The sequence below is a fragment of the Acomys minous genome (genome assembly GCF_964271855.1).
Source record: "Acomys minous genome assembly, chromosome: 18".
NCBI classification, from domain to species: Eukaryota; Metazoa; Chordata; class Mammalia; order Rodentia; family Muridae; genus Acomys; species Acomys minous.
Window position 1 is genome coordinate 48977603 of NC_140501.1, and position 27619 is coordinate 49005221.

Here is a 27619-nt window from a genome sequence, read left to right on the forward strand (position 1 = left end):
ATTCTTTGCGTTGGCAGATCTCCGTAGTTGGTAGGTTCTGTATGAATGAAGTCTATGCGGGCCCCCACTTCTGTGCACACACTTACTTGCCAAACAGACTTCAGCAAGGTCCATCAGTCACTAGTATTTTTTTCTTTGCAAACATTCTGTCCAGCCTCCATGTGGAGTGCTTACAGGCACTAGCAAAACAAGAACATTTGCCCCTCACCGCACACACAACACATCCCTCCCTGTTTTGCATGTTTTATTCATTATTGCGTGTGTATGCACGGCGAGTGCGGCAGTATTCGTGAGAAGGACTGAACAACCAGGGTTCCTTCTCCCCTTCCACCTCTTAACACAGCAGCTTCCAGGCAGCAAATGGGGCCCTCAGTTTGAGAGCATCTTGCTGAGTCATTTCAATGGTCCTGTTTTTTCATTCTTTTAATAAAACTTTGTTTTTATTTATTTATTTATTTATTTATTTATTTATTTGGTTTTTCGAGACAGGGTTTCTCTGTGTAACCTTGGCTGTCCTGGACTCATTTTGTAGACCAGGCAGGCCTCGAACTCACAGTGATCCGCCTGCCTCTGCCTCCCGAGGGCTGGGATTAAAGGCGTGCGTCACCACCACCTGGCTGTTTTTATTTTCTGTCCTGCCTGCATGTATGTTTGTGTTCCATATGTGTGCCCAGTGCCTTCAGAGAATAGAAGTTGGAGCTAAATACCCTGAAGGTAGAGTCGTGGGCAGTTGTGAAACACAAGATGAGCGCTGGGACCTGAACTTGGGTCTTCCAAAAGAACAGCCAGTGGCCTTAACCTCTGAGCCATCTTTCCAGCCCCTTGAGTTTTGTTATTTACATGTGTGTTTACATGTGTGTGTGTGTGTGTGTGTGTGTGTGTGTGTATGACAAGTACATATAAGATATCAGAGGGTGACATTAGTCAATGCCTATATACATATGCATATATGTATATACATATGAATGGTCTCATGAGTTTTATTCTATAGTGTACACTGACCTAGAACCCACTTATGTAGCCCAGGCTGACTTCAAACCTGCAGCAGTCTCCCTGACTTCCAGGGGCTGGATTCCAGGTGTGAGTGACCACAAGCCTGTTCCCATGTCACAGTTCTGAAAGGTTCGCCACTAGTGTGGCTTTGTCTGGCTACTCCGCAGCAGGCCGGTGTTGTGTATCCCTCACACTGCAGGCAGGATGGGAAGACAGACCCCTCAGGTGAGCTAAGTGAAGAGGGGCTCCTGAGCAGTTACTTTGAGTTAAGTATTCATTTCCTCCCTTTGGTAGTGAGGCACTGCGTAGATCCTCCAGTTAATTAAAATGTTGGAGAAGACTGAGCTTTTGGGCACTTGAATTTTAATTGGAGAGATTAACCCATAAAGCCATGGCTCTTTCGGTGGGATTTTTGGGAATTCTCTCTCTTAAAATGAAAATGAAAAGGCATCCAGGTGTGGTAGCGCAAGCCTGTAATTCTCTCACTGAATCAGGGGGTTAAGGCATCAAGTTCAAGGCCAACCTGGACTACTTACATAATGAGATTCCTTTTTAAAAAGAAAAAGATCCCCCAAAGAATAGATGAGAAGTTTGGGGAATAAAGCTGAACACTATACTCACGTCTCTAACACCAACTCTTAGGATAAGACTTAAGGAGGACTGGTGGATCTTTGAGGCTGGGCTACAGAGTCTCAAAAGGAGAAAAGTTTTGCAAATAGCAACTAAAATGAGCTATGCTCTAGAGCTAGGCTAGGCAGGCCCACGTGGACTGCCATAGTTATGCTGCGAAAAGCTTTCTCACTGGTCGTCCGAGTGAGTCCTGCACTGGATCCTCGCTGTGTGCAGGGCCTCAGTATGAGGCCCCACTCCTTGTCCAGGTCCATAATGGTTGAAGCTGGGAGCTTACGTGGAAACTTAGCTGGAATGTTGAGTCAGGTATGAAGGTTGGTTTTGGTGCTGTCTGTGGCAGGGAAGAGAACTCAAAGAGAGGTCTCCTTGAGAAGGGAGTGACAGACTCATTGTTCTGATGGCAGCACCCTTGGGGCTGAGTCTCTGGGGTTGTAGAGGCTAAGAGTCCAGTTTTGAGCACAGTGGTTCTCAACCTGTGGGTTGCAAGCCTTGGGGGGTGTCGAGTGACCCTTTCCCAAGGGTCGCCGAAGACCATCAAAAAACACAGCTATTGACACTACAGTTTGTAACAGCAAGATTACAGTTATGAAGCAACCATGAAAATGATTTTATGAGGCACTGTATTAAAGGGTTGCCGTATCGGGAGGGTTGAGGACTTCTGTCCCAGCAGGAAAGGGAAGTGTGTTCCAGTCTCTGCTGAGAAAGCCTAACTTTAAAAAAAAAAAATCATGCATTTTTACTTTCTTTCCTTTCTTTTTTTCCTTTTTAAAATTTATTTATTTGTTCGTTCGTTTTTAAAATATGATATGTAGCCTGGGCTGGCCTCGGATTCATAGCAATCATCCTGCCTCTGCCCCCCAAGTGTTGGGATTACAAACGTGACACCATGTCCATCCTAAACTGGCTACTTTGGGCTTTCATTCAAATCCTTTTCTTCTTCATCTAGCCTGGGTCTTTGTCCCCTCTCCTTCCGCTCCAAGTGTCCAGGGGCCCTGGCTCAACCTTTCCAGGAGTTAATATTTAGACAGACCAGGGGCCCCCCTGGTATTACCCCTCCCCAATAGGTTGCTGTAAGGGGTGGGGCCTGGGCACTGGAGTGAGACATGGACAGAAAAGTTTGGTGCTTGGGTCGGTCACAGTCCTCTCAGGAAGTGTGGCGCCAGTGACCTCTGTGGAGAAAGCAGCCCAGATGTAGGTGTCTGGGCCTGGAGCCCTCTTCCTGAGAGCAACATGAGTGTCCATCCTCGGCCGGGATTGCAAGTGCCTACTCACAAGGCCTGAGATCTGCGAAAGGTATGCTGGTCCTTTCTGAGGGAGGCCTCCTTGCCTGTTGGGGTGTTAAGGATACAGAAGAAGTTCACCTAGGACCAGAGCCAACTGGCACCTGGGGTTAGTGTTGCCTGCTCCTGGGGAGGAAAATGTATATGATAGAGATGGAAAAGGGTCAGAAGAAGAAATTCAGATCAGCTGGGCTTCTGAAGGAAGTTGAGCCTTCCCAGGACCCTGCTGGAGGGATTCCTGTTCTCCACAGATAGGGCAGGACAGAGATAAGCGGAGAAAGGAGATACAGAATTGTAAGGGGAAGAAGGGTCTGGCAAACTCCACCACCAATGTGCACTTAGCCAGCGCCACACACACACACACACACACACACACACACCAGATTCCTCCTAGCAAGCAATGACCTTGACAACCTGAGGTCGACAGAGGGAGCCCTAACTCTATAGACCCTTTGGCTCCTGAGCTGACTGGGTCTAGCCTGTTTCTGTCCAAAGAGTCTGGCTGTTGGGGGCTGGGGGGTGGGGAGCAGCATTCCCAAGCACCATGTGACTAAGGTGCTGGGGGAGTGAATTTGGGCCTTGAGGGACTAAAATAGGCTGTCTTAGACTCTTTTGCCTAGGTCAGGAGGTGGGGACAGGTTGGGGATTTGAAAGAGGTACCCAGGTAGATAGTAGAGGTAGAAGCCCACGGCCACATGGCCAGCGCAGCCAGTGACCTTCTAGGATGTAGTCCTTCCAACACCAGGGCTACGAATCCCTTGTCCCTGTCACCTTTCTCCCCCGCTGCAGGATGGGCTGCCTGGAATAGGGCTGTCATCTTCCCAACCAGCCTGTTGTCTGGCCTTGAATTATGGTTCCCTCCAGACCATTCCCGGAGCCAATCCTGGCTTAGGAGGGAATAGGGGGAGGGCACACCTTGGTAGGGTACAGTTAGGGGGACAGTCCCAGCTCTATAGGCTGTGCAGGCCCCCTCCCTCTGTCCCTGAGGAAGAAGCAATAGGAGTCAGTTTTTCTCCTCCCCCTCCCATCGCTGCTGAGCTGGGCCTGGGCTGCCAGGAGGTTGTCTTGGCAACGGGAGGCGGAGAGGAGATGCGCTGAGGGATGGAGGTGTATGTCACCGCAGAGGCTGCTGTGTTCCTGCCCCACGCCCCAGGCCCTTGAAGGTACCGAGAACCCTCCCCTCGTGTTCCCCTCCTCCTGGCCCCTTCCCTGGACTCTCCCCGACTCTTCCCTACCTCATAGGCTGGCTCCCATCAGGCCAGGGACTCCTCTCCTTCTGGATCTTGGGGCTCCTGGCACCTCATTCTAGGCTCTCCTGTCTACAGCTGTCCTTTCTGACATCGGCTCATTCCCAGCGCCCCGCCGGAGACCCTTGGATAGGAAGACATGGCTCCTGGGGTGGGATCTGGAAAGGACTGATAGTCAATGGAGAAAGAAGCTAGGCGCAAGCAAAGTCAGGAATCTGAAGGGTTAAGTGTCAGATCCCAGAGTACTTGGGTCTTCCTGAGGGAGGGATGGGGACCGGTTAGGAGTAGGGCCTTTCCCTCCCTCCCATTCTTTCAGACCCAGACTTGGGGCTACAAGGGTGGGGCTGAAGGGACAAATGGTGAGAGGCTGAGGCTATGGGAAAAGCCTGGTAGCTCCTCCTCCAAGGCTGTGTTAACCCCCCCTCAGCCCCCAGTCCTGCACATTAAAGGTATACCCCAGGTATATCTCACATAGCTCTCCTGGCCTTTCCTCCATGCTACTGTGGATTGGATGTCCCTCCCCCACCCTAGGTTTCTTTTGGGCTTTTTGTTTTGTGTTGTTTTTTTTTTCCTGTATCTTCCACAGCCCCCCCCCCCCGCCCCAACCTGGGCTGCATCCAGCAGCTAAACCTGGATCCCCTTCCCTCCTTCCCTCTTTCTCAGCCAGTCAGCTACCTGCCCTCATCATTTCTCCTTCTGTTCAAGCCACTTTCAGGTCTTCTCTGTCCTCTGCGAATCCAGATACACCACCTCCCTTCCTGTCCCCTTCAGGCCTCCTCTTTTTGAAAAAGGACGCCGGGACCATATTCTTACCTGTTTCCTTCAAGCCCCTCCCCCTGAGATTTTTCCATTCAGAAACCCCAGAGCCCCCTCTCCAGATCCTAGCTTTGCCCCAATAGCTGCTGATATCATCAGCTGACCGGCTGTGGGCAGCGGTTACCAGGGCAACCGCAAGGCTGCCTAGGTAGGCAAGTCTGCAGTCGACATGGAGGTGGAGAGGAAGCCAGTATGTGCTAATAAGGGTCAGTGTCTAGGCTTTCTCAGTGCACCCCAAAGCCAATTGTGGAGGCCTGCCTGGACTGGTTGAAGTTTTGCCAGGGAAGGAAGGCATGCCTCCTAACTTGCTGGGCTGGAATGGGTGCCATCTGCTAGGAAGCTTCCTTTTCAAGCCAAGTCCTTCATTCTCTCTACTGGTTCCTACTGCAATTCCCAGGGGATCAAGGTTACTGAAAGTCCAGTCTGAATCTTATATATTTATGACCTGGTTCCTTCCACTCATCCCTCCTCAGAAGAGGGTTAAAACCTTAGATGACCAATTCTGGTGCCCCTGCTGTTCCTCCATCCCAAAGGTGGAAACCCCAACAGAGCCTCTCAGCTGCTTCTGGAAGATGGTGGAGCACTTCGAATGGGTGCCCCAGGTGTTACAGGTGCCTGGAGAGCTGGCCATAGCTCCCCTCAGATATCTGTAACAGCCGCTAACCCCCAGCAACTTGAGCTCTGCTGGAGGAACTGTGAGAGTGAATGTTGCAGAGCCGGGGTTTGGGAAAGAGGAAAAAGGCAGCGTGGCCAATTCTGCTTCGTCATGATGCCAGCCAGCTAATGCTCCCCTTGTTTGAAATGGATCAGCTGCGGCTGCAGCTGAGGTGGACTGGACCAGCAACACACCCAAACACACACACCCTGGGGCCGGCCACTATCAGTTGTTGATGGGGAGGGGCCCGCCCTCCCGCTCAGCGACCGCCAGTCCTGCCCGCCCACCAGACATCAGACGCGCGGACTCCCCAGCTCCCGGAACCCAAGCTAGTGGCTTGCCGAGCAGCAGGGTACCGGGTGAAGGGGGGTGGGGGCTCAAAAGGGAGATGAGACCGCTGAGCTGAGACCAGCTCCCCTCCTTCGCCAGCTCCCACCCCACCCACCCTAAGCCGGCTTTCTTCCTGTTATTTGTGCTTCGCTAAAGCACGGCTGGGTTCCTGGAAAAGCCGCCTCTTACCTAGATTCCTGAGAAAACGCGGCAACTCGTGGACCAGGGCCTAGGCCTTTTGCTTCTTGGGGCTTCAGAGGGCCTGGGCCCCACTATCTGGGAGGAGGTAGGTGGCAGGGTCCCCTGCCTCTTTTTATTTCCATAGGCATTTTAGGCTGTACCTCTGGCTCCGGGCATGGCTTTTGGTAACAGCAGGGATGCTAGGACAGGATCAGCTTTGGACCCTTGATCAGTGGGTAAATGTGTCTAGGTGGCCAGACCAGGAGTTCAGGTGGGTTTGACCTTATTTGAGGAAGGGGTCTAGGGTATTGCCATGCTAGGAGTCCGTGTGTCCCCCAGCACGCTATGTCCTGGGTCCTCCGTCCTGCCTACCTAGCTTCTGTGTCCAGAATTTCAAGGGGTGGGGTCATGGGGGCATGATCGGTGGTGTGGGGGCGGGCTGTTAACCATTTTTGCTGAATGACACAAGAAATCTTTGCCAGCCTCCCTCCCACCAGGCCAGAATCCCTCTGGAGTGCAAGGGTTCGGTGAGGGACCCAAAGCTGCCATTTTACAGCCTGCTCTGGAGCCCCTCCTAGCTGAGCCTTGACCAAGTTGGGGTGGGGATTCAATGAAGAATGAGGCTGTGGAGCAGGGCGTGTCAGCAGCGCTAGCCTGGCTCTCCTCTTGCCAGCAGCTAGTGTACAGAGAGAGAGAGACTGGCTGCTGAACAGACCCAGAGATCCTTGGGGTCCTGAGGGCTTTTCCTTTACTCATAGCTCCCTTGGCTGGGCAGGCACACCTGTGTGTCTGCTCCCAGAAGACTGGTTGCCAGGTTATTGTAGGTTTAAGACAAGAAACAGTGAGGCAGTAGTGCTGTGGGGGTGGAGAATGCGGAGAAGTCCCCCCCCCAGGGGATGGGTCAGGTGAGGGCACTGTGAGTATTGGGGGGGGGGGGTGCCACGTGCTCAGCACGGGGATGGGTTCAGCCGACCACGCTAGGGGGATGTGAGCCTAGATAACGGATGCCAAGGTGGGGGGGGGGGGAGGAATCAGTGGGTGGGTGCAAGTAGGTGTTCTCGGCACCATGTGTCATTGTGCGGGGGTCTGGCAGGGAGAGTGGGTGAGTGCCCTGGCAAGGAGAGCTGCAGAGTTACTGTGTGCACCCATGTGCATGAGTTCTGTCAGCAACCATGTGTCGGGCGGAGCTCTTCATACCTTTATGCTCCTGGGAGTCTTGCCTCAATAACAGCTGGCCTTTCTGTGGTCGGGACGACATCTATCCACCGGTGGGCCATGTCTGCAGAATTCTTTCAGAGCTCAAGTGTGAGGAGAATGGAATGGGGGACCTCGCCTGGATTCTGAAAGCTGGGTTTAGGGTGGGAGATTTTTCTCCTCTTCCCCACGATCTGCCAATCCAGCTGCACCCCAGGACTCAGATCTAGAAGGCCAGAATAGGAATATGTTGGGACCAAGCAAGTGTGAGGGGCTGGGGTGCCTGGAAAGGAGGAACCTACCTCTTCTGAGGGAAATGTTACAGAAATGACCTGCCAACCCAGTCAAGAGAGAAACCTAAGAAAACTAATGAACCCAGGCATATTTGGGAGGTCAGAGGAAAAGGGGCACTGTGGCTCGGGGTTGATGTCATTGAGCTTGGGTGGGCAGGTCCTGGAACAGAAGGACACTCTGTTATCTACTCCCTGTGGCTGCCTGATCTTCTTCACTGTGACAGGTGTCATACATACCGTGTTGGTATTAGGAGTGCGTAGTCTAAGTAACAGGGCTTTGCTGGCCTGAGAAAAAGCCAGGGATAAGCTTGACTTAAGCAAGGCCTTTGGTGAGGCACTGGCCTACGCAGGCCCAAATCATGCTGTCCTGTGTCTCGCCCCACCCTACAATACACACATTCATTGTAGTGCTCCCGGGTTCTGTTGGTTGCCTACTCCGCCCTTTTCCCACCCTAGGATGCTGTTTTTGGGAACTGGTGACCTAGCTGGAGCCTGTCTTTATTTCTGGCATTGAGTTGTTGCCACAGCAACTGTGGAAGTGGGCTGGGAGGGGGAGAGGGAGAGGGTGAAAGGGGGAGAGAGAGAGAGAGAGAGAGAGAGAATGAAGAAGAAAAAGAGGAAGGCAGGAAGAAAGAGAGACTGAATGAAATAGAGACCAAGGATAGACCTCCCTCCCACCTGGCTGACCTGGCCCACGCGTGGCAGGCTTATTTAACTCCTTCACTGCCTGTGGCCTTCTCCAGCATAGCTTGATGATGCCCAGATGCTCCAGGGTCAGATCCTAAGGTCTCACCCAACCCTTGACTCACAGCCCCTGCGCTGCACGAGAGGTGCAAGGCAGAGAGGTCCAAAATCATGTTAAAACAGGATCTTTGGGGATACATTGGTTTGGCTTCAATATAACCTGGGTGGAACATCAGCTTGCCTTCCTTTGGGTGGCCTTGGGTAACCTCATCTCTCAGCCCTCTTTGTCCTTTTTTTTTTTTTTTTTTTTTTTTTGAGACAAGGATTCTCTGTGTAGCCTTGGCTATCCTGGACTTGCTTTGTAGACCAGGCTGGCCTCAAACTTAGTGATCTGCCTGCCTCTGCCTCACAAGTGCTGGGATTAAAGGCAGGCGCCACCACACCTAACCTTTTGGAGTCCAGCCAGGCTGTATGAATACCCCCAGCACAGACAACCACAAGGAGAAAGTAGTATCTGGCTTAGGATGGAAGCAAAGGCTGGACCAGCCCCTACACGAGATGGTGGCTCTGCCTCCTGCTGAACCTTCATTTCTACAAGTCCAGGGGCATTAATCTGGGATTCATCCCTGCCTGGGATGGGTGGGTACAAACTTGGAGGTCCCTGTGGGCAAGTCTTATCACCCACATCCTGGGGAGCTGCAAGGTTCTGGTTGCTGTGGAGATGAGAGGGTGGGTAGTTTGAGGTGGGGCTTGGCTGGTGGCTCAGATAAGGCTGGGGCGCCCAGCTGAAGGTGGGTGCGGCTGAGATGGAAGGATGGGAAGCCTGCTGCCTACTGACCTGAGCCTGGGAGGTTGAAGTGAGCCTTCCGACATCTGGGCTTGCTTCCTCCGCGGAGCTATCCCTCCCACCCCTTCCTCTCTCTCTCTTCCCTCCCCTTCCTGCTGCAGGCTGCCCTTTTAGTCTGTACCCACAGAGGTTACAGGACTTGGGGAGGGGGTGCTGAAGTGCTCAGGACTGTGCCTGGGGATGGAAAAGGGATCAGGTTGGGAGAAAGCAAAGCGGGAAATTAGCTTGGGTGAGGGGCACTCCACGTGGGTGCAGTAGGCGGATGCATGTGCAGTGTGACTTGACAGAAGCTGAAAAACCCTTCCCCCACCCCCACCCCCGACACACACCCCTCCTTCCCTCCCACTCCCATCTTCTTTCTTTTCTCATCTTCCACTCCAAAAAACGTTTTTCCCAGCTGGCCTTCTGACAGCCTAAAATGTCTCCAGTAAGAACCTTATTCATAGCCCGGGGTTGTAGCTTCTTTAGCAGAGTGTCTGGCATGCATGAAGCCACAGGGTTTGATCCCTACAGCACCACATAAAGCCAGGCTTGGTGGTGCCAACCATTCCAGAACTCCTGAGGTGAAGTTCAAGGTCATCCTAGGTAAGGTTTGTATAGTTGGAGGGAGAGCTTTTGCCTAAAACGAACAAAACAACTAAACACCCGCCACCAAAACTTTTCATTCAAATGCAAATGTCCCCGCAGCTGTAAGGCTCTGCTATTAGCATGTCTCCTAAAATTGCTGATATCCTTGCTCTGGCACCAAGGGATGCAGGACCCTGGTGGAGCCAGGGGAGGCACCCTAGTGCTGTGGGGCACCTCAGGCAGGAGCCAGCTGTGGAGAGCCTGGGAGTGGGAAAGGGACCTAGGAACACAGTAACCTACGCTGAAGTTTTGCATGCAGTAATATTGTGGTCAGTGGCTTAAGTGTGTCCTTGACCCAGGACTTACTGAAGTCTCAATTTCCTCTTCTACAAACCTGAGGTAAAGGTCAATTGGCAGGACTAGGATGCCAGGATGAGGGTGAGATGCAGGACTGTGAGGTGTCAATCTCACAGTCAATCTGTGGACACTATTAATATGACTCTGCCCATCAGTGTTTGGAGTCGGGCTCCTGAGTGGCTGTGTGTGGGGATGCTGGTGCTTGTACACACCTTAACTGTGGGGTTCATGCCTGACCACATCCCCTGGGGCCCTTTGCTTTCCTACTCTCGGATGGGCAGCCAGTGCTCCCATAATGCAGCCTACTCCTGGCGTTCCCTGTGGGGTGCCTGCCAGCCCTTGCTTCCCAGGGCGTCCCTTTGCACTCCCGCTCGTCCCTGGTAAAACAGAGGCCCTCTTGACTGGCTGCTTCCAAATGCCCCGTTCTCTTATTACCCAACGACTTGCTCTTTGCCCTTCTTTCTGAGAATCATGTGCTCTCTCCAGAGCCTGTCCCCTGCCTGGGTGCTGATAAGTCTTTGTTCCCTGCTGGTGCCTCCCTGCTGCAGCCTCAAGCCCAGGGCTTTCCCCCTTAAAGCCTTTTTGCTAGAGCTCTGCACAGACTCCACTCCTCCTGTGCACACGGCCTTCCCTCACTTTTCTGGGAGCCTGCTTGCTTCTTCCCCGGTGATGGGCTCTGGCTTCCCTGGCATTTTCATTCCTCTGCCCTCCTTCCCTCTCCTTCAATGTTTACTCCATGCTTTCTTTCTTTTTTTTTTTTTAATATTTATTTATTTATTATGTATACGGTGCTCTGGCTGCAGGCCAGAAGAAAGCATCAGATCTCATTATAGATGGTTGTGAGCCACCATATGGTTGCTGGGAATTGAACTCAGGACCTCTGGAGGAGCAGTCAGTGCTCTTAACCTCTGAGCCATCTCTCCAGTCCCTACTCCATACTTTCTGTGGTGTACCAGACCCTCTGTTTTCACTCCTCAAAGTGGGTCCTACGATGACATTTTGACTTTCTTTCCCTGCTAGCAATCTCATATTTAGACTCCTACCTCTAGGCCAGCAGTTTTCAACCTGTGGGTCATGAGCCCTTTTGGGGGTTGATCAACCGTTTCACAGGGTCGCCTATGATCATGTACATATCAGATATTGACATTATGATTCATAACAGTAGCAAAGTTACAGCTATGATGTAGCAAGGAAAATAATTTTATGGTGTGTGTGGGGTCACCATAACCTAAGGAACTGTATTAAAGGGTCATAGCATTAGGAAGGTTGAGAACCACTGCTTTAAGGCCCCCAACATGAAACCTCTTCATCCCCTGAGAGACACCGCTCTAGCGACTTCCTGCAGCCCACTGCCTTATCCGAGGTGTGGACCTCTCCATTTTTCATAGAAGTTATCTTTGGGCGAGCGCTCTTCCTGGAGGGGCCTGAGTCAGTCTTTTCGTTCATCTTTCCTTTGTCCACAAGGCTCAGCACAGAGCTTGGTACCATGTTCAGAGGGGAAGAGATGAGATGCTCCCAAGTGGGTGGGTGAATAAATCAGTGGCAGATATGCTACTAAGCGGTGGATAATGGGTAGATGGATGGGCGAGCATTCACTAAACCATGGGTATGGACCTCGTGACAATGGCTAGGCCATAGGTATAGACCTCGTGACAATGGCTAGGCCATAGGTATAGACCTCGTGACAATGGCTAGGCCATGGGTATAGACCTCGTGACAATGGCTAAGCCGTGGCTATAGACCTTGTGACAATGGCTATCAGCAAAGTGAAATTCAGAGCCTAGTGGAGAGCGCTGACATGTCTTCTGTCTGTACTAGCGTGCATTCTGCTCATAAGACAGCTAGTTAAAGCCTGTCATAGCCAGCTCGAGGAAGCCTGGGGAAGTGTGAGGCTCTAGGAGGAGAGTCCTGTTACCACAAACACCAGATTCCTCCTGTCTGTTAATGGAGATGCCCTGGTTGTAGAATTCCTTGTTTTGTTTTGTTTTTCAAGGCAGAGTTTCTCTGTGTAGAACTGTCCCGGAACTCATTTTGTAGAGCAGGATGGCCCCCAAACGCAGAGATCCGCCTGTCTCGGTGTTCCAGGTGCTGGGATTAAAGGCGTGCGCCACCACACCTGGCCTCTGGTTCTAGAACTCTAAAAGAGCATGCAGGCCACATCACTAGGTGCCCACCTTGTAGGCACATAGCTTGGTGCTATGCTAAAGGCACTTAACTTGAGCTACTTGATCTTGGGTATGTCCTTAACCTCCCAAGCCTTGGTTTGCTCCCCTGTGAGATGGATCTACCCTATGAGAGTGTCCTAAGGATGCATAACCTGTGTGCAGTGTTTGCCTGTATCTGCTAAATGGTACCCAACACAGCGACTCGAGAACCGAAGCAGGAAAAGCTCCCAAGCTAAAAGGCCTGATAGAGTGAGTGGTTCAAAGCCAGCCTGAGAAACCAACTGAGACCGGGTCTCAAAACAAAGAATGAGAAATAGAAGGCTCAGGAGAACACGCTAAGTTCCATCTCTGGCATTTCACATGGAGTACTTAGCACAGAACAGGGATGTGTTCGTCCGTGACAGCTCTGGAATCACAGTTGCTCTCTGGACATTATCCAGCCAGTCCACCTCAGGCAGGAAGGCAGCACCCATGCCTAAACACCACCTTCTCTGTGAAGCCACTCTTCAGAAAGGGGTTCGCACTAGCAGGAAGCACTAGGCCAGGATGAAGGGCTTTCACCTGGACCTCGCAGGATGAGTGACTAGAGAGAGCCATGAGAAGGTGAGGGCTGAGGTTCAGGAGTGGGATAAGGGCCATGTGGGCGGTGAAATGGTTGAAGATAAAGTACAGGTGAAAAATGGTTGGGAGAGCCAGGCACGGCCGTGCAGGCCTGTAATCCCAGAATAACAGAGGCTGGGCCTGAGACAGAAGGGTTGAGAATTTGAAGCTACCCAGGGCTATACAGAGACACCCTGTGAGGGGCAGGGGACTTAAGAGGACATGGCTTTGCCCCCCTAGAAAGAGAGAGAACAAACCAGCGACCTCATTCTTTCGTGACTGGCTGCAGAAAAGCCCCCTAAATTCACTAATCCCTGGGGAGGTAGAAATGCTATTAATAGCTTGCCCACTGCATGGACTAGATCACATTTTATGCACTATGTATGCCCTAACTTACCTACTTCCTTGGGGCTGGAGCGATGGCTCAGTAATTATCTTAAAGGAGTAGTTACGCCTGCCCTTTCAGAGGACCCTTGTTTGGTTCCTAACATTGACATGGCCATTCATCTATAACTCCAGATCCAGGAGATCTGATGCCCTCTTCTGGTCTCCATGGACACCAGGTATGCGTGTGGTGCACAGATGTACATGCTGGCAAAGCACCCATCCACATATACATACATACATACATACATATAAAATACATACATACATACATATATACATACATACATACAATCAGCTAGCCAGAGCAGTCTATGACAAGAAATCATTACCATGCCTCACTTTGTCATTGTTGTTTAGACATGGTTTCACACTATAATTTAGGCTGATTGGAACACTCCATGTAACCCATGCTGGCCTGGAATTCAAAGCAATCCTCCTGCCTCAGCCTCCCAAGTGCTAGGATATGTTAGCATATACAGAGTATAAATGACTTACAGAAGACCACACAGCATCCCAGAAGTAGTTACCGCTTAAGCCCAGGCACCCTGGTTTGAGGGGTCCTGTTCGAAACCATCCCACTATCCTATTCCTGCCCCCTCAGTACCCAGCTCTCCTCACTCTGCGGCTTCCAAGGCCAATGTTGCGAAGAGGGGAGAGGAAGATGGCTGAGGGAGTGACCAGGAGGGAGAGGACATAGCTGTGGTCACCACCTAGTACATAGACCGGCCTGAGATCCTAAGAACAGACAGTGACGGGCGTGGTGGCGCTCGCCTTTAATCCCAGCACTCAGGAGGCAGAGGCAGGTGGATCACTGTGAGTTCGAGGCCAGCCTGGTCTAAAAAACGAGTCTAGGACAGCCAAGGCTACACAGAGAAACCCTGTCTCAGGAAAGAAAGGAAGGAAGGAAGGAAGGAAGGGAGGAAGGAAGGAAGGGGGAGCCAACCAGACACTCAAGGAGCAGTGTGGCAGACCCTGAGAATGCACTTTGCAGCAACAGAAATGTGGCCCAGGCCCTAGAGGTATTTTGCAGTGACTACACAGGACACTGCCTGCCTGTAGGGAGCAGAGAAAAGTTGAAGTGGGGCCTAGCCTCTGAGACCCAGCAGCAGGCCATGGCTTCACCACCCCACCTGATCCTGGTGGGTGGGTTTTCTTCCTCCGGCCTCTGGCTCCGTATGCTTCTAGTCTTAACTAATGACTCAGTGTCTCCTTGTTAACCTTCTGGGGAAAATGAAGACATGGCTGAGCAGACTGTGGGGCGTGGAACCAGAGGCTGGGATGGGAGGGGCCAGCACCGCCTAGGAGACGGCCCAGGACAGGGCAGAGGTGACCAGCTTGGGGATATAGAAGCCTGACCGCCCTATGATGCCAGCTGACCCCTGCCGTCATTTCCTTTGGAGCTAGAAAACAATGGTTTAAAAAAAAAAAAAACAAGTGCAGCCGATTCGCATAGCCACCGCCTGGCCACATGCACGCACAACTCCCTGGTGCTGAGTCCAGCGCCGCGGAACCTGGCAGCCTAACGGGTCACTGGCCTCTCACTGTCCTTCCAGCCACCCGCGGTCAGCAGCCCAGAGAGGCCCAAGGGATGAGGACACCACAGCGCTCTGCGACGCCCTCGCTGCCGGAGCCGGGCCGAGCCTGACGTCTGTCCTATCCACGTGCGCACCGGCCTCCAAGGGAGCAGCTGGCCAGTGGCTGCCGCATGGAACGTCTGCAGAAGGTGAGCGGGCTGCACCCCGGGCCTGGGTGGGGACCGCTGCCCTCCGAGGCCAGCTTGGGAGTCGCCGGCGCCACCTGGTGGCCACCTCCACGAAGCACGCCGGGTTCCCCCACTCCACCCGATCCTAAGGCCTAGGGCAAGACCCATGCCCACACCCTCGCACCCACGCACATGCCCACTCCGCCACCTTCTCGCTCTCTCCAGCAACCTCTTACCTCCCCGGGGAGCGTCAGCTCCTCCAGAGACTCCAGTGTGCCCGGCTCTCCCTCCAGCATCGTGGTGAGTACTTCTGTTGGCCACCTGCACCTCAACGGGGAGGAGGGAGGGGCGGGATCCCTTCACCCCTCTCTTCCCCCCCTCACCCCCACTCCCGCATGGAGGAAGGTCCTGTGAATTCCTGCAGGTGGAACTGTCCAGAGATCCCAGTGGAGCCTCCCTACTGCCTTGGAAAGGGCTGGTCTAGAGCCTCAGAGGCAAAGAGCTTTTATTATTATTATTATTATTATTATTATTATTATTATTATCAACATCATCATCATCATTATTATTTTAGGGATGTTTCTAGGGAAAGCACGGCGAGGCAAGCTTATAGTCCTAGCATTTGGGAAGTGATAACAGGAGGGTGAGGAAGTTCAAGGCCAGAGGCAGCTACAGAGAGGGTTTAAGGCAAGCCTTGACTAGATGAAATGCTGTCTCAAAAAAATTAAATCGAGTGCTCATTCTAGATCCTTAAAAGTAACAGAATGGAGTTGTTAACCTGAGAACTGACATCTAAAAATGTTTCCTGATGACCACATCCAGCCAGTGAGGCCAGTGACCTTAGTGATGCTATGGGGGAACTCTGTCCCATCTGGACCATTTCCCTTCAGGCCAAAATGGACAACCAGGTGTTGGGCTACAAAGACCTGGCTGCCATCCCCAAGGACAAGGCCATCTTGGACATTGAGCGACCTGACCTCATGATCTACGAGCCTCACTTCACCTATTCCCTCCTCGAACACGTGGAGCTGCCCAGAAGCCGGGAGGTAAGAAGGGGTCATGTGTGCAGGCCTGAGTGGAGTCGGGTGAGTGATGGATAAGGATAACCCTGGCGGAAACAGACTGTGCACTGGGAGTGGGCCTGTGTTTTGCCACGGTGACGTACAGTACGCCTTTAATTCCAGCACTCCCTTACAGGCAGAGGCAGGCAGATCTCTGAGAGTTGGAAGCCAGCCTGGTCTATGGAGTGAACTCCACGCCAGACAAAAGGCCACATAGAGAAAAACCTGTCTCAAAAAAAAAGGAAGGGAGGGAGGGAAGGAGGGAGGGAAGGAGGGAGGGGCTAAGGCTTGAGCATGCGTTTAAGCCCGAAGACCTAAGTGGGACCCCAAGAACCAATGGTAGAAGAGACACCTGACTCCTGACCTCTACACATGTGCTGTGGCATGTTTGTGTCCATATTCACACACAAAGCAGGAATCAAAAGAATACACTTTGAATTCTAGTCATATCGGGGTGAGCAGGCTGTCAGGCTGGAACCCTTAAGTACCAAAGAGCGGAGGAGAACCTATCTCAGCCACTGCTGCTTGTTGGTTTTGTCCCTCGGCTCCTTGTCTGGCTCTGAAGTCAGGGTCGCCCTTAGGGACTAGCTGACCCTCAGGGCATGAGGCACACTGCTCCCCAGCTCTGAGCCTCCTAGGAAAAGACTTGGGACTGGGAGAATACCCGGCAGAAGAAAAGTGGAGGTCAAACCAGAGAGATGAGCAGGCACTTAAGAGGGAGGTGGGGTCGGCTAGGAAAGTGGGTGAAGCCGGCGAGCTAGGTGGGGTGAAGCGGTCCCTCTGAGGCTCTCGGGGTTCAATTCTACACGTGACAGTTATCATCCTCTTCATTCACAGTGTTCGCTGTCACCCAAATCCACATCCCCCCCACCGTCCCCAGAGGTAAGTCAGGGGGCCCCCAGCTCCCCTCCCCCCCCCAACGCGCCCAGCCTCAGCAAAGTCCAGAGCTTGATAGGATCGGCAAATCCTGGCTGGCTGGTCCCTGGCCAACTCATCTGGCTGCCAGACCCAGGGCCTCCTTTAACCCTTTCTCTCAGGGTAGGGCACCCTGAGCAGATAGATGGAGTCCTCGAATGGGCTTATCTCTGCTGCGCCATCATCGCTCTGGGGTTGGAGACGTGGGCTGTTGGTGTGGGAGGACGTGAAAGGGAGCCGGAAGTGAGGCCGCGTACATGGGAGTCGGGGAGGCGGCGGAAGCTATGTACTTCTCTCTGTAGGTGTGGGCAGAGAGCCGGACGCTCGGAATCATCTCTCAGACTTCAACACCAAGGACCACAGGGACCCCCAGGACCAGCCTGCCCCATTTCCACCACCCTGGTAGGTTTCATTGTCAGCCTAGCTATGTTCTTTCCCTGCGACTTCATTTTTTTCCTTCGGGACGCCCCGTACCCCTTCCTCTCAGTCCTTACTCTTTGGGTCTAGACCTAGCGGGACCCTCTGGTGCCAGGGTGCCAGGCAGAACTAACGGTGATAATGGTCTTGTTATGCCTTCCCTTTCACCCGCCCGGAAAAGTACGGGAACCCCCACCTCATGAGGCACGCTACCAGCTGTCTTTCTCATGACCCCATTCTGTACCTGGACCCACCGTCCCCTGCCACCGTGTCCCCCGTCACATCTGTTCTTGTTCCCTCTCTCAGAGACCACCCGACCAGATTCCAACATCTACAAGAAGCCACCCATCTACAGGCAGAGAGGTAAGGGTTCCCCTGACTTCCTGGGTGCTTCCTTCTCCTGCCACATACCCGTGGGGGTGGTGCCGGGCTGTGTGCTAAGATCTGGGTGGGGATGTGAGAGTAACGTCCTAAGGGCCCCCCGTAAGGCCCTGTGCTCTTTAGCGTGTGTCACCGTCCCATCTGAGTTCTCGTGGGTGTGAAAGGAGAGGTGAGGGGCTGGGGCTGAGGGCGGGCTGGCTGCGTGGCTGGCTGGGGCGCTGTGTGGACTGATCCCGGGGCCCGTTTGCAGAATCCATGGGAGGCAGCCCTCAGAGCAAGCACCTCATCGAGGACCTAATCATCGAGTCGTCCAAGTTCCCTGCGGCACAGCCCCCTGACCCCAACCAGCCAGCCAAGATAGAGACCGACTACTGGCCGTGTCCCCCGTCGCTGGCCGTTGTGGGTAGGAAACACTGGGGAATGGAGAGAAAAGAGGCTAGCTAGGATCCCTGCGCACTACTCTCTTGGTCCCATGAACCCAGTTCCGGCCCACTCCGTGGCCTATTCTCAACCTTTTGTACTCTCCTCGGTTGATAGTTTTATTTACCTCTACCCTGCACCTCTTTGTGTTGCTGCTTAGCTTGTTAATCATTTCTTCCCATCTTGCTCATTATATTTTACTACTACATTATTATTATTATTATTATTATTATTATTAATTGATTTTTTTTGAGACAGGGTTTTTCTGTGTAGCCCTGACTGACCTAGAACTCACTATGTAGACCAGTCTGGCTTTGAACCCAGAGATCCGCCTGCCTCTGCCGCCCGAGTGCTAGGATTGAAGGTGTGTTCCACCATGCCTGGTGTTTATATATTATTTAAGATTTTATTTTATTTGAGCTATATGTACATGTGTGTATGTACGCGCATGAAAGCACAGTGCCTAGGAGGCCTGAGGCACAGGATCGCTCAGGACCTGAAGTTACAGGAGGTTATGGGAGCACCCGTTTAGGTGCTGTAAATAGAACTCAGATCCTCTGGAAGAGCAGTGCACGGCCTTAACCACTGAGCCATCCCTCCAGCCCGCGTTCGTTATTCAGTCACGTAACAGACATCTCTCAAGCTTCTGCTGTGGCCCAGGCCCTGTGATAGGAGATTTGAAAGAGAGAAAATAAATGAGAGACAATCTTGATTCCCCAGAGAATTTAAATACGTGTTTCTAACCTAGTTTATTAATTGCTATTGCCATGCTATTAATGTTATTAGTGTTGTTATTATCATGCTGAGGACTGTCCTGGGCCTGATACACATTAAGTATATGTCTACCACTAAGTTTCATGCACTCTCAAATCTGTGCTTTGTTTTTTGGGTTTTTTTGGGGGGGGATTTAAATATTTATTTTTAATGTTTGTTTATTTATTTATATTGGGGTTTGTTTTTGTTGTTGTTGTTGTTTTGGTTTTTGTTTTTCAAGACAGGGTTTCTCTGTTTAGCCTTGGCTGTCCTAGACTCACTTTGTAGATCAGGCTGGCTTCGAACTCACAGCGATCTGCCTGCCTCTGCCTCCTGAGTGCTGGGATTAAAGGCGTGTGTCACCATGCCTGGCTTTATTAATTTATTTTTTAAAGAATTATGCATTTATTAAGTATACAATGTTTTGCCTACATGTACATCTATAAGCCAGAAGAGGGCACCAGATCTCACTGCAGATGGTTGTGAGCCACCATGTGGTTTCTGGAAATTGAACTCAGTATCTTTGGAAGAGCAGGCAGTGCTCTTAACCTCTGAGCCGTCTCTTCAGCCCTTATTTATTTTTATATCATAGGTGTTCTGCCTGCATGTCTATGTGAGGGTGCTAGGTCCTCTAGAACTGGAGTCATAGGCAGTTGTGAGCTGCCGTGTGGGTGCTGGGAATAGCCATGTGGGTCCTCTGGAAGGCAAGCCAGTGCTCTTAACCACGGAGCCATCTCTCCAGCCCCCATTTTTTTTCAACCTTTTTGTTTGTTTGATTTTGGTTATTTGTTTGTTTGTTTGTTTTGTTTTGTTGAGACAGGGTTTCTCAGTGTAGCCTTTTTTTTCAACCTTTAAAAGAAGTTTTATTTCCAATTTATGTGTATGAGGGTTTCTCTGTATGTATGTATATATGTACATATGTATGCATCTTTGCATGTGCCTAGTGTCAGGGAGGACAAAGAGGGTGTCAGCTCCCCTGGAACTGGAGTTAAAGACTGTTATGAGCTGCTGTGTGGGTGCTGGAAACTGAACCCAGGAGCAGCCAATACTCTTAAATAATAAGCCATCTCTCCGGCTACCTTATTCCATGGTTTAGGTGTTGTTGTTGTTCTTTTGTTTTGTTTGTTTGTTTGTTTTTAAAAGACTTTGTAGTGCTAAGCATGTTGTCACATCGAGATAGCCCAGCTACTTCGGAGCTTGAAGCAAAAAGGTTACTTGAACCCTTGATTTCCAGGCCAATATAGGCAGGTGACATTAAAAGACCTTGTCTCAATTTTTTGTGTTTCTTGTTCATTTGTTTTCTTTGTTTTGGGGGCTCTTTTGTTGTTGTGTTTTGTTTTGTGACAGGGTTTCTCTGTGTAGCCTTGGCTATCCTGGACTTGCTTTGTAGACCAGGTTGGCCTCAACTCACAGAGATGCACCTGATCTCTAGGATTAAAGGTGTGCACCACCACCCCCTGCTTATTTTGTTTTTCAAGACATGTTTATCTGTGTAGTGGGCTCTGAGGACCAAGACCCTCTCTCATATATTTTCTCTTTTCTAAATCTCCTACTACAGGGCCTGGGCTGTAGCAGAAGTTTGAAAATGTCTGTTAAGTGACTGAATAACGAACCGGGGCTGGAGGGATGGCCCAGTGGTTAAGGCCGTGCACTAATCTTCTTAAGTAAAAATGAAAAAGAATTTAACCAGGTGGCAGTCGGGCATGCCTTGGGAGGCAGAGGCAGGCAGATCTCTGAGTTCAAGGCCAGCCTGGTCTACAGCAAGAACTCCCGGGCAGCCAAAGCTACACAGAGAAACCCTGTCTCTAAAACAATAAATAGAAGCCGGAGAGATGGCTTGGTAGTTAAGAGCACTGACTGCGCTTCCAGAGGACCTGGGTTCAATTCTCAGCATCCACCAGGCAGCTCACAACTATCTGTAACTCTAATTCCGGGAGACCCAACACCCTCACACACACATGCAGGCAAATGCATATCGAATACAAACAAACTGTTTAATAAATAAATAAAATGTAAAAAGAATTTGTAGTATTCCAGGCCCAGCCTGGTCCCACAAGTTGGATAAGCTCGTGGCTGCGTGGCCACATTGATTCTTGGGCCCTATATCTCCTAGAGACAGAATGGAGGAAACGGAAGGCCTCTCGAAAGGGGGCAGAGGAAGAGGAGGAGGAGGAAGATGACGACTCTGAAGAGGAGATTAAAGCCATCAGAGAGCGGCAGAAAGAGGAACTCAGTAAGGTAGCATCTTGCTCCCCTGCCCCATGTCAATTAAGTGACAAATCCTCCGGCCCAGTAGCCAGTCTGAAAGGCTTGTGCCACAGAGGCACGTGCGTTAGAACAGGTGGGAGGCGCCTCTCCCAGCATCCCAGGTGTACTTGCACTTCCGGCTGCCTCTGGATTGGTGCTGCTAGGCATCCAGCTCCCAATCACAGGAGAGGGAGGGTCCATCAGCACCAGGCTCCTGCTGGCTGATTTAGGGAAGGTGAGAGAATTTGCAGTCATGGAAAGGCCCTTGGTTGGACTCTCCGCATGGTGACTTTGACTAGAGAAGCCACTGAACCTAACATGTCTGAATGTCCAGTAAAGGGGCTCCGGGTGTGGACTAGCCACCTGGGAAAGTTATTGCTCATTCCCATAGACTGTACCCCAACTTTGCCCTTTTTAGAGACCGGAAGCTGACGTCTCAGGCGTGGCTCCATTTTCCTCCCTCCTCCAAACAGGTTACTTCCAACTTGGGAAAGATGATCTTGAAAGAAGAGATGGAAAAGTCGTTGCCCATCCGGAGGAAAACACGCTCGCTGCCTGACAGGACGCCCTTCCACAGCTGTGAGTTTTTTTTTCTTTGTGGTTCTTATTCAAACTACCACAGACCCTATCTCCAAAACAAACAAAATGAAAATGTAAGTTTTCTAGAAATGAAACTAGACTCAGGGCAGAAACAGGGTTCTGTTCCTGATTCAAGGAACTATAAGGTTTCATTGTAAAAAGGAAGCAAGCTATGTGCTTCATCTTTTTTGTACTTGCCTGTAGCTGAACATACTAGTCAGCCTTCTGGCACTGCATGGAAATACCTGGCCAGGTCTTGTGGAGCAGGCCTGTAATCCAAGCTGCTCAGGAGGCCGAGGCAAGAGAATTTAATGTTTAAGGCTATTTGGGCGGAGTGGCACATGCCTTTAATTCCTTCACTTGGTAGGTAGAGACAGGTGGATCTCTGTGACTCCCAGTACAGCCGGGGCTACATAGAGAGGTCCAATCTCAAAAACAATAACAAAGAAAAAAGAAAGAAAAGTTTAAGGCCTACCAAGGCTTAACCGCAGGCCAGTCTGGTAGGGGCATTTTCCCAATTGAGGTTCCCTTTCCCAGACCATTCTAAGTAGTGTCAAGTTGGCTGACATAAAGCCAGCCAACATGCATTCTGAAAGTGGTTTGGAGAAAAAAAATACCCAGCATCTTATTTTGTTTGTTTGTTTGTTTTGTTTTAAGACAGGGTTTCCCTTTGTAGCCCTGGCTCTCCTGGAACTCATTCTGTAGACCAGGCTGGCCTTGAACTCACAGAGATCTGCCTGCCTCTGCTGCCATAAAGGTGTGAGCCACCACTGCCCAGCTTCTGAAGTGAAAAAAAAATTTTTTTAATATGTACTTGATATAATGTAATTCTGTCAATCAAAATATAAATGTTCCAGCCAGGTGTGTGGTGGCTCACGCCTTTAATCCCTGCACTCCAGAGGCAGAGTCAGGAGAATCGCTGTGAGTTCAAGGCCAGCCTGGTCTTTAAAGTGACTCCACGACAGTCAAGGCTACACAGAGAGACCTTATCTCAAAAAAACAAAACAAACATACATACATACATACATACATACATACATACATATTCCTTATTATTGTAAGTATATGACATACTTTGGTAACGAATGGTAACTTAAGGACCAGTGACTTGCTTTCTGTCCCCGATCCCTTTGGTTGGTTCTGAGAACCCAAACTAAGGTCCTCAGGTACTCACAGCAAACAATCAACCCTGAGCCATCTCCTCAGCCTCGAGCTGCTGGTTTTCTACGCAGGCTTATTATCCCTCATCCAAAATGCTTAGTCCTGAGGCTTTCAGACTTAGAAAGGCTTTTCATTTTACTTCCTGGGTTTTAGACTATTTGAATAAACTTTACCAAGTTGGAGACACCTAACCCCAAAAATGCAAAATCTGAAACAAACACTTCCAAATCCAAAGCTGAGAACTGCATGGACAAGACTGAGGAAGTCTGGTCTCCAAGCAGAAGAGAGTTCAGATTTTGAACTTTCAGTTTAGAGATGCTGAATTTATTTGAGAATACATGTTAGGCTTCCCCATACCTGCTTTGTTCTTACCTCCTAAACTTCAGTAGACTTTAGAGAACCGCTGCGTATGGTGTTGAACCTACCTTCGCTGGACACTTACCACAGTGCCTATCAGGGCAACCGCAACACAGTGGCAACCACTTCTGATAATTGGAGACGAGGGGCCTTTGAGGCTGGCCCCACTAGCCGTGATGGTGAACACCTTTAATCCCAGCACTCAGGAGGCAGAGGAAGGCAGATCTTTGTGAATTTGAGTCCAGGACAACCAGGGCTACACAGAGAAACCCTGTCCCCCCCAAAACAAACAAACAAACAAACAAACAAAGAATGGTAGTTTGTAGATGTGGTGGCACATGCCTGTGATCTCAGCGCTTGGGAGGCTGAGGCACCAAGATCTTGAGTTCAAGGCTAACTATGAGGCTGGAGAGATGGCTCAGAGGTTAAGAGCCCTGGCTGCTCCGCCTGAGGTCCTGAGTTCAATTCCCAGCAACCACATAATGGCTCACAACCATCTATAATGAGATCTGGTGTCGTCTTCTGGCATGCAGGCATACGTGCAGGCAGAACATTGTATAAATAATAAATAAATAAATCTTTAAGAAAAACAAAAACATGCTAACTATGGCTATACAGACCCCAGATTTAAAATAATAATAATAATAATAATAATAATAATAATAATAATAATAATAATAATAATAAACATCTGGATGGTGGTGTTTTACACCTTTAATCCCAGCACTGGAGAGGCAGAGGCAGTCAGATCTCTGTGAGTTCAAGGCCAACCTGGTCTACAAAACGAGTTCCTGGACAGCCAGGGTTATTATACAGAGAAACCCTGTCTTGAAAACAAACAAACAAAAACCTCCTTTCAGGAAAACATTATTGAAAACTAATCTCTTTAATTATATAACTTGTAGTTTAAAAAAAAGTTTAGTGATTTTGCAAGTGATCTTCAGTAAATCAAATAGGAAGTGTGTGTGTGTGTGTGTGTGTGTGTGTGTGTGTGTGTGTGTATGCATGTGTGGAGGCCAGAAGAGGACATTGAGTGTCCTGCCTTACTCACGGGAACTGAAAGCTAGACTAGCAGTGATTCCCCCTGTCTCTACTCCCCACAGTGCTGGGATACAAATGTACGCAACCACGCTCTGCTTTTTATGTGTGTGCTAGGATCCAAACTCAGGTCCGGTCTGCACACTCACAGAGCGATCGATCCCTCTTACCCGCTGCGCCAGCTCCACAGCCTGGGAAAATATCTTGACTGCATTCACTGTGCTAAGATGACAGCTGTGTCTGAACTGTAATGTCAGGTGCCCAGCACTGACTGCTGTTAATACCGTTGTCAAAGCTTCCAGATTTCGCTTAGAGCTTTCACGTGTTGTGGAGCTAGAGCTTTTACTTCATGATGGCTCCTTAGGACTCAATTCGTGACGGCCAGCCTCAGCCTTGCCTGGGATTCCCACCAGGCTTCCTGCTCACTTCTAGTTAGAGAGAAAAGGGGGGGAGGGGGGAGATGTAGACTCAGTAGAAGACAGCACACTCACTGGACACCCATAGACGCCCACTGGGTTCTGGCCAGGGAAGACCATAGAGACAGCCCTCATAGAAAGGACTGTCAGAGTCGAGGGACTGAGCCCGGGCCCTCTTGCTTTCTTTCAGCCTTGCACGCGGGAACATCTAAGTCCTCTTCCCTTCCTTCCTATGGCAGGACCACCCTGAGCCGGGTAAGGCCTTAGGACCAAGCAGGGGCTGCCTGGGAGAGGTGTGTGTGCCCGGCGCTTCTGAGCAGCCCAAGCCCTTGGAGGCCCCGGGCAGTAGGGAGGCCTCCGAGTACAGGAGACTGCTGAGGGTCCTCCTTGGCTCTCTCTGATCTCTTTGTATCGTTTCCTAGCTACAGTCCACAGAATTCAGCCCATCGGGTAGTGAGGCTGGGAGTCCAGGTGAGTAGCAGGGACACATGTCACTGGAATTGGGGGCTGATGGGGGGGGGGAGAGAAATTGCTCCATAGACCTCATAGGCAGCCTGTGTCCAGTGTGGACAGTGGTTTGTTTAAGCTGAGGTGAGGGTGTGCCTTCTGGGGCTGTTGCTAAACCATGGCTTTTGTCTCCTTAGGCCTGCAGGTGAGTGCACCCTGGAGGGGAGCAGTACAGGAAGCCATGGCCTGGACCGGGTACTGGTAGGGGAGAGGGTATGGGCTGACAAGTTGCCTGGTGAAGACTGAAGACGCCTAGGGTAAGGCTGGGAAGGTCCCCCTGACCCACTCTGGCTCACTTCGGCTTTGGTCTCCCCAGAACGGAGAGGGCCAGAGGGGGAGGATGGATCGGGGCAACTCCCTGCCCTGTGTGCTGGAGCAGAAGGTGAGGGCAAGGGACCTGACCACAGTGGGGTGGGCTTCAGGGGGGTGGTGAAGCCCCCACCAAGCTGAATGCGCTCAGGGTGCTCCTGGAGACGATGGTGGAGGGGGTGGGTGGGGTTGGGGCAGCAGTGAAACTGAGGGAGAGCAACGGCGAGATGGCATGAATTCAATCCCAGTGGCCTCTGCTGGTTGGAAAAGGGACCTGGGGAGCCAAGAGGGTTACGGAGGACAGGAGACTGAACCTAAGAGGGCTTTCTCTGCCTCTCCAGATCTACCCCTATGAGATGCTGGTGGTGACCAACAAGGGGCGAACTAAGCTGCCTCCAGGTGTGGACCGCATGAGGCTTGAGGTACGCAAGGAAAACGCATGGCGTGGGGGAGGGGCCACCTAGTGGGGTTGCCTTTGATTTTGAGGCGGTAAAGGCTGCCTCCTCAGTCACTCAGCTGCTCGTGTCCCCACAGAGGCATTTGTCCGCAGAGGACTTCTCTAGGGTCTTCGCCATGTCTCCCGAGGAGTTCGGCAAGCTGGCCCTGTGGAAGAGGAACGAGCTCAAGAAGAAAGCGTCCCTCTTCTGACATCCCTGCCGGCTCGCCCTGTCCGTGACAGCACCTTCCCTCTGCTGCTTCAAGGCCCTGAAGCTGGGGCTGTGAGACCCCAGAGCGTCTTCTTCCTCCGCTGGCCGGAAGCAGCAGGAGGCAGGGCAGAAGCGTTGGGCTCTGTTCCTCAGGGAGAGAGAGAGCCAAGAAGTGCACAGTCCCAGAGTCATGAGGCATGGACTTCTTCCCCAGGATGGGCCAGGGGCCGGGGGGCCTTATCGTTTCCCTGGGCTCCACTGCCTAGCCAAACCCAGCCCAGACTTCCGGCACACAGTCAACTTTTGCACCCTTTTCCTGTCTGTCACCCAACATGAAGGTCCCCACAAGAGGGTGAGGAGAAATGAAGGGGGACTTAGTGGTGAGGTCTGTCTGCTGTCCTGTACAGGGGGTAGACTTGGCCAGGCAGGGGCAGCCCTGGGACCCTGTGCCTGTCCACCCAAAGGCTCCAGCCGCCTGCGTTCCTGACAGCTCCTTGCACCTGGGCCCGATGCTTCTTTGACTGGCAGAAGCAGGCTCTACCTGGGCCGGGGCCTCCAGTGGGGAGGTCATCCTCCCTCCAGCTTGTCTGCCCTGTACTTTGCAACCCCTAAGCTTCAAGCCTCTTGCTCGAGACCCAGGGCCCATTCAAAGCTGTGGCTAAGAGCAGAGCTGCTGTTGACACAATGCCTCACCACCACCAGCCTCCAGGCCAAACCAGCTAGGATGCATCTTTCTAGCACCTGTCCAGGGACCACTGAGCCCAGGCCGAGGCCTCCCTTAGATGGAATTGAGAGGCCTAGCTTGATGCATCTCTGAGAGTCCAGGCTCCCAGACCCCCTATTGCCACGCATCCCCTACTGTGCTCTCTACAGAATGTAACTTATTGGGGCACCCTCGGCTGCTTTCCTTCCCTGACTCCCTGCCCTACCTAATTGCACTCCTCCCCGCCTCTCCACATATGTACGTGTATATAATTATACATACATACATATATATATTTTGCCCAGGTCTGGGTTTTGTTTTTACCCAGATCCTGGCACTCCCTGTCTAGTGTGTGTGTGTGTGTGTGTGTGTGTGTGTGATCATGCTGGGAAGGGTAATTGCTCAGAATTAAAAGGTTGCATTGGGTCCCTAAATCTATTTGTTTTCATCCCCCCTTTGTAATCAAATCTATGTCCTTGCATATGTTAGGCAAGTCTCCTACCATAACCAGTACTCTTACCTTTAAAAACAAATTTAAAAAAAAAATATTTTGAGGCAGAGTCTCATTGAGCTGCCCAGACTGGTCTTGACCTCTTACTCTGTAGCCTAGAAAGTTTTTTAAAATCTTGCTTCAGTATCAAGTAGCTAGAAGTACAGGCTTAGGCCACCAGCCCAAACTATCTATTCATTTGTTTCGTTTTGTTGTTTTGCTTGAAATAAGGCATCTGTTAGCAAATGCTAGCCTTAAACTTTCCAGGTAACCAAGGCTGGCCTTGAACTC

The 27619-nt window shown here is 51.2% G+C and overlaps 1 protein-coding gene and 1 long non-coding RNA gene across 5 annotated transcripts; one reads left to right on the plus strand and one right to left on the minus strand.

Moving 5' to 3' along the window:
• Positions 1-845: 845 nt before the first annotated feature.
• LOC311589257 lies at positions 846-12828 on the minus strand. Its single transcript, XR_014776473.1, has 3 exons — positions 7329-12828; positions 4139-4308; positions 846-2950 (listed from the first exon to the last, which is right to left on the minus strand). It is a non-coding gene; the product is annotated as an uncharacterized lncRNA (long non-coding RNA).
• DMTN (dematin actin binding protein) lies at positions 2716-27272 on the plus strand. Of its 4 annotated transcripts, XM_084767565.1 has the most exons (14): positions 2716-2916; positions 14779-14948; positions 15818-15973; positions 16826-16870; positions 17206-17305; positions 17627-17683; positions 17952-18104; positions 20988-21112; positions 21595-21700; positions 24863-24927; positions 25095-25147; positions 25492-25561; positions 25830-25910; positions 26023-27272. In XM_084767565.1, exons 2-14 carry the CDS (start codon positions 14931-14933, stop codon positions 26134-26136), a joined length of 1143 nt encoding a protein of 380 aa, XP_084623691.1. In that variant the 5' UTR covers positions 2716-2916; positions 14779-14930; the 3' UTR covers positions 26137-27272. The 4 variants fall into 4 exon arrangements, with proteins under 4 accessions (XP_084623691.1, XP_084623688.1, XP_084623690.1 ...); XM_084767562.1 differs by lacking the exons at positions 25492-25561; positions 25830-25910; positions 26023-27272 and adding exons at positions 15153-15227; positions 25317-25476 and having other exon boundaries at positions 2717-2916; positions 25095-25143; XM_084767564.1 differs by lacking the exons at positions 25492-25561; positions 25830-25910; positions 26023-27272 and adding an exon at positions 25317-25478 and having other exon boundaries at positions 2717-2916; positions 25095-25143.
• The last annotated feature ends 347 nt before the right edge of the window (positions 27273-27619 follow it).

What these genes read in the sequence shown, in the direction of transcription:
- DMTN (XM_084767565.1), top strand. An exon ending in CCCGTCGCTGGCCGTTGTGG is followed by an intron (nt 18,105 to 20,987) that starts GTAGGAAACACT and finishes TATATCTCCTAG; the next exon opens with AGACAGAATGGAGGAAACGG. An exon ending in CAGGACGCCCTTCCACAGCT is followed by an intron (nt 21,701 to 24,862) that starts GTGAGTTTTTTT and finishes GCTTTCTTTCAG; the next exon opens with CCTTGCACGCGGGAACATCT.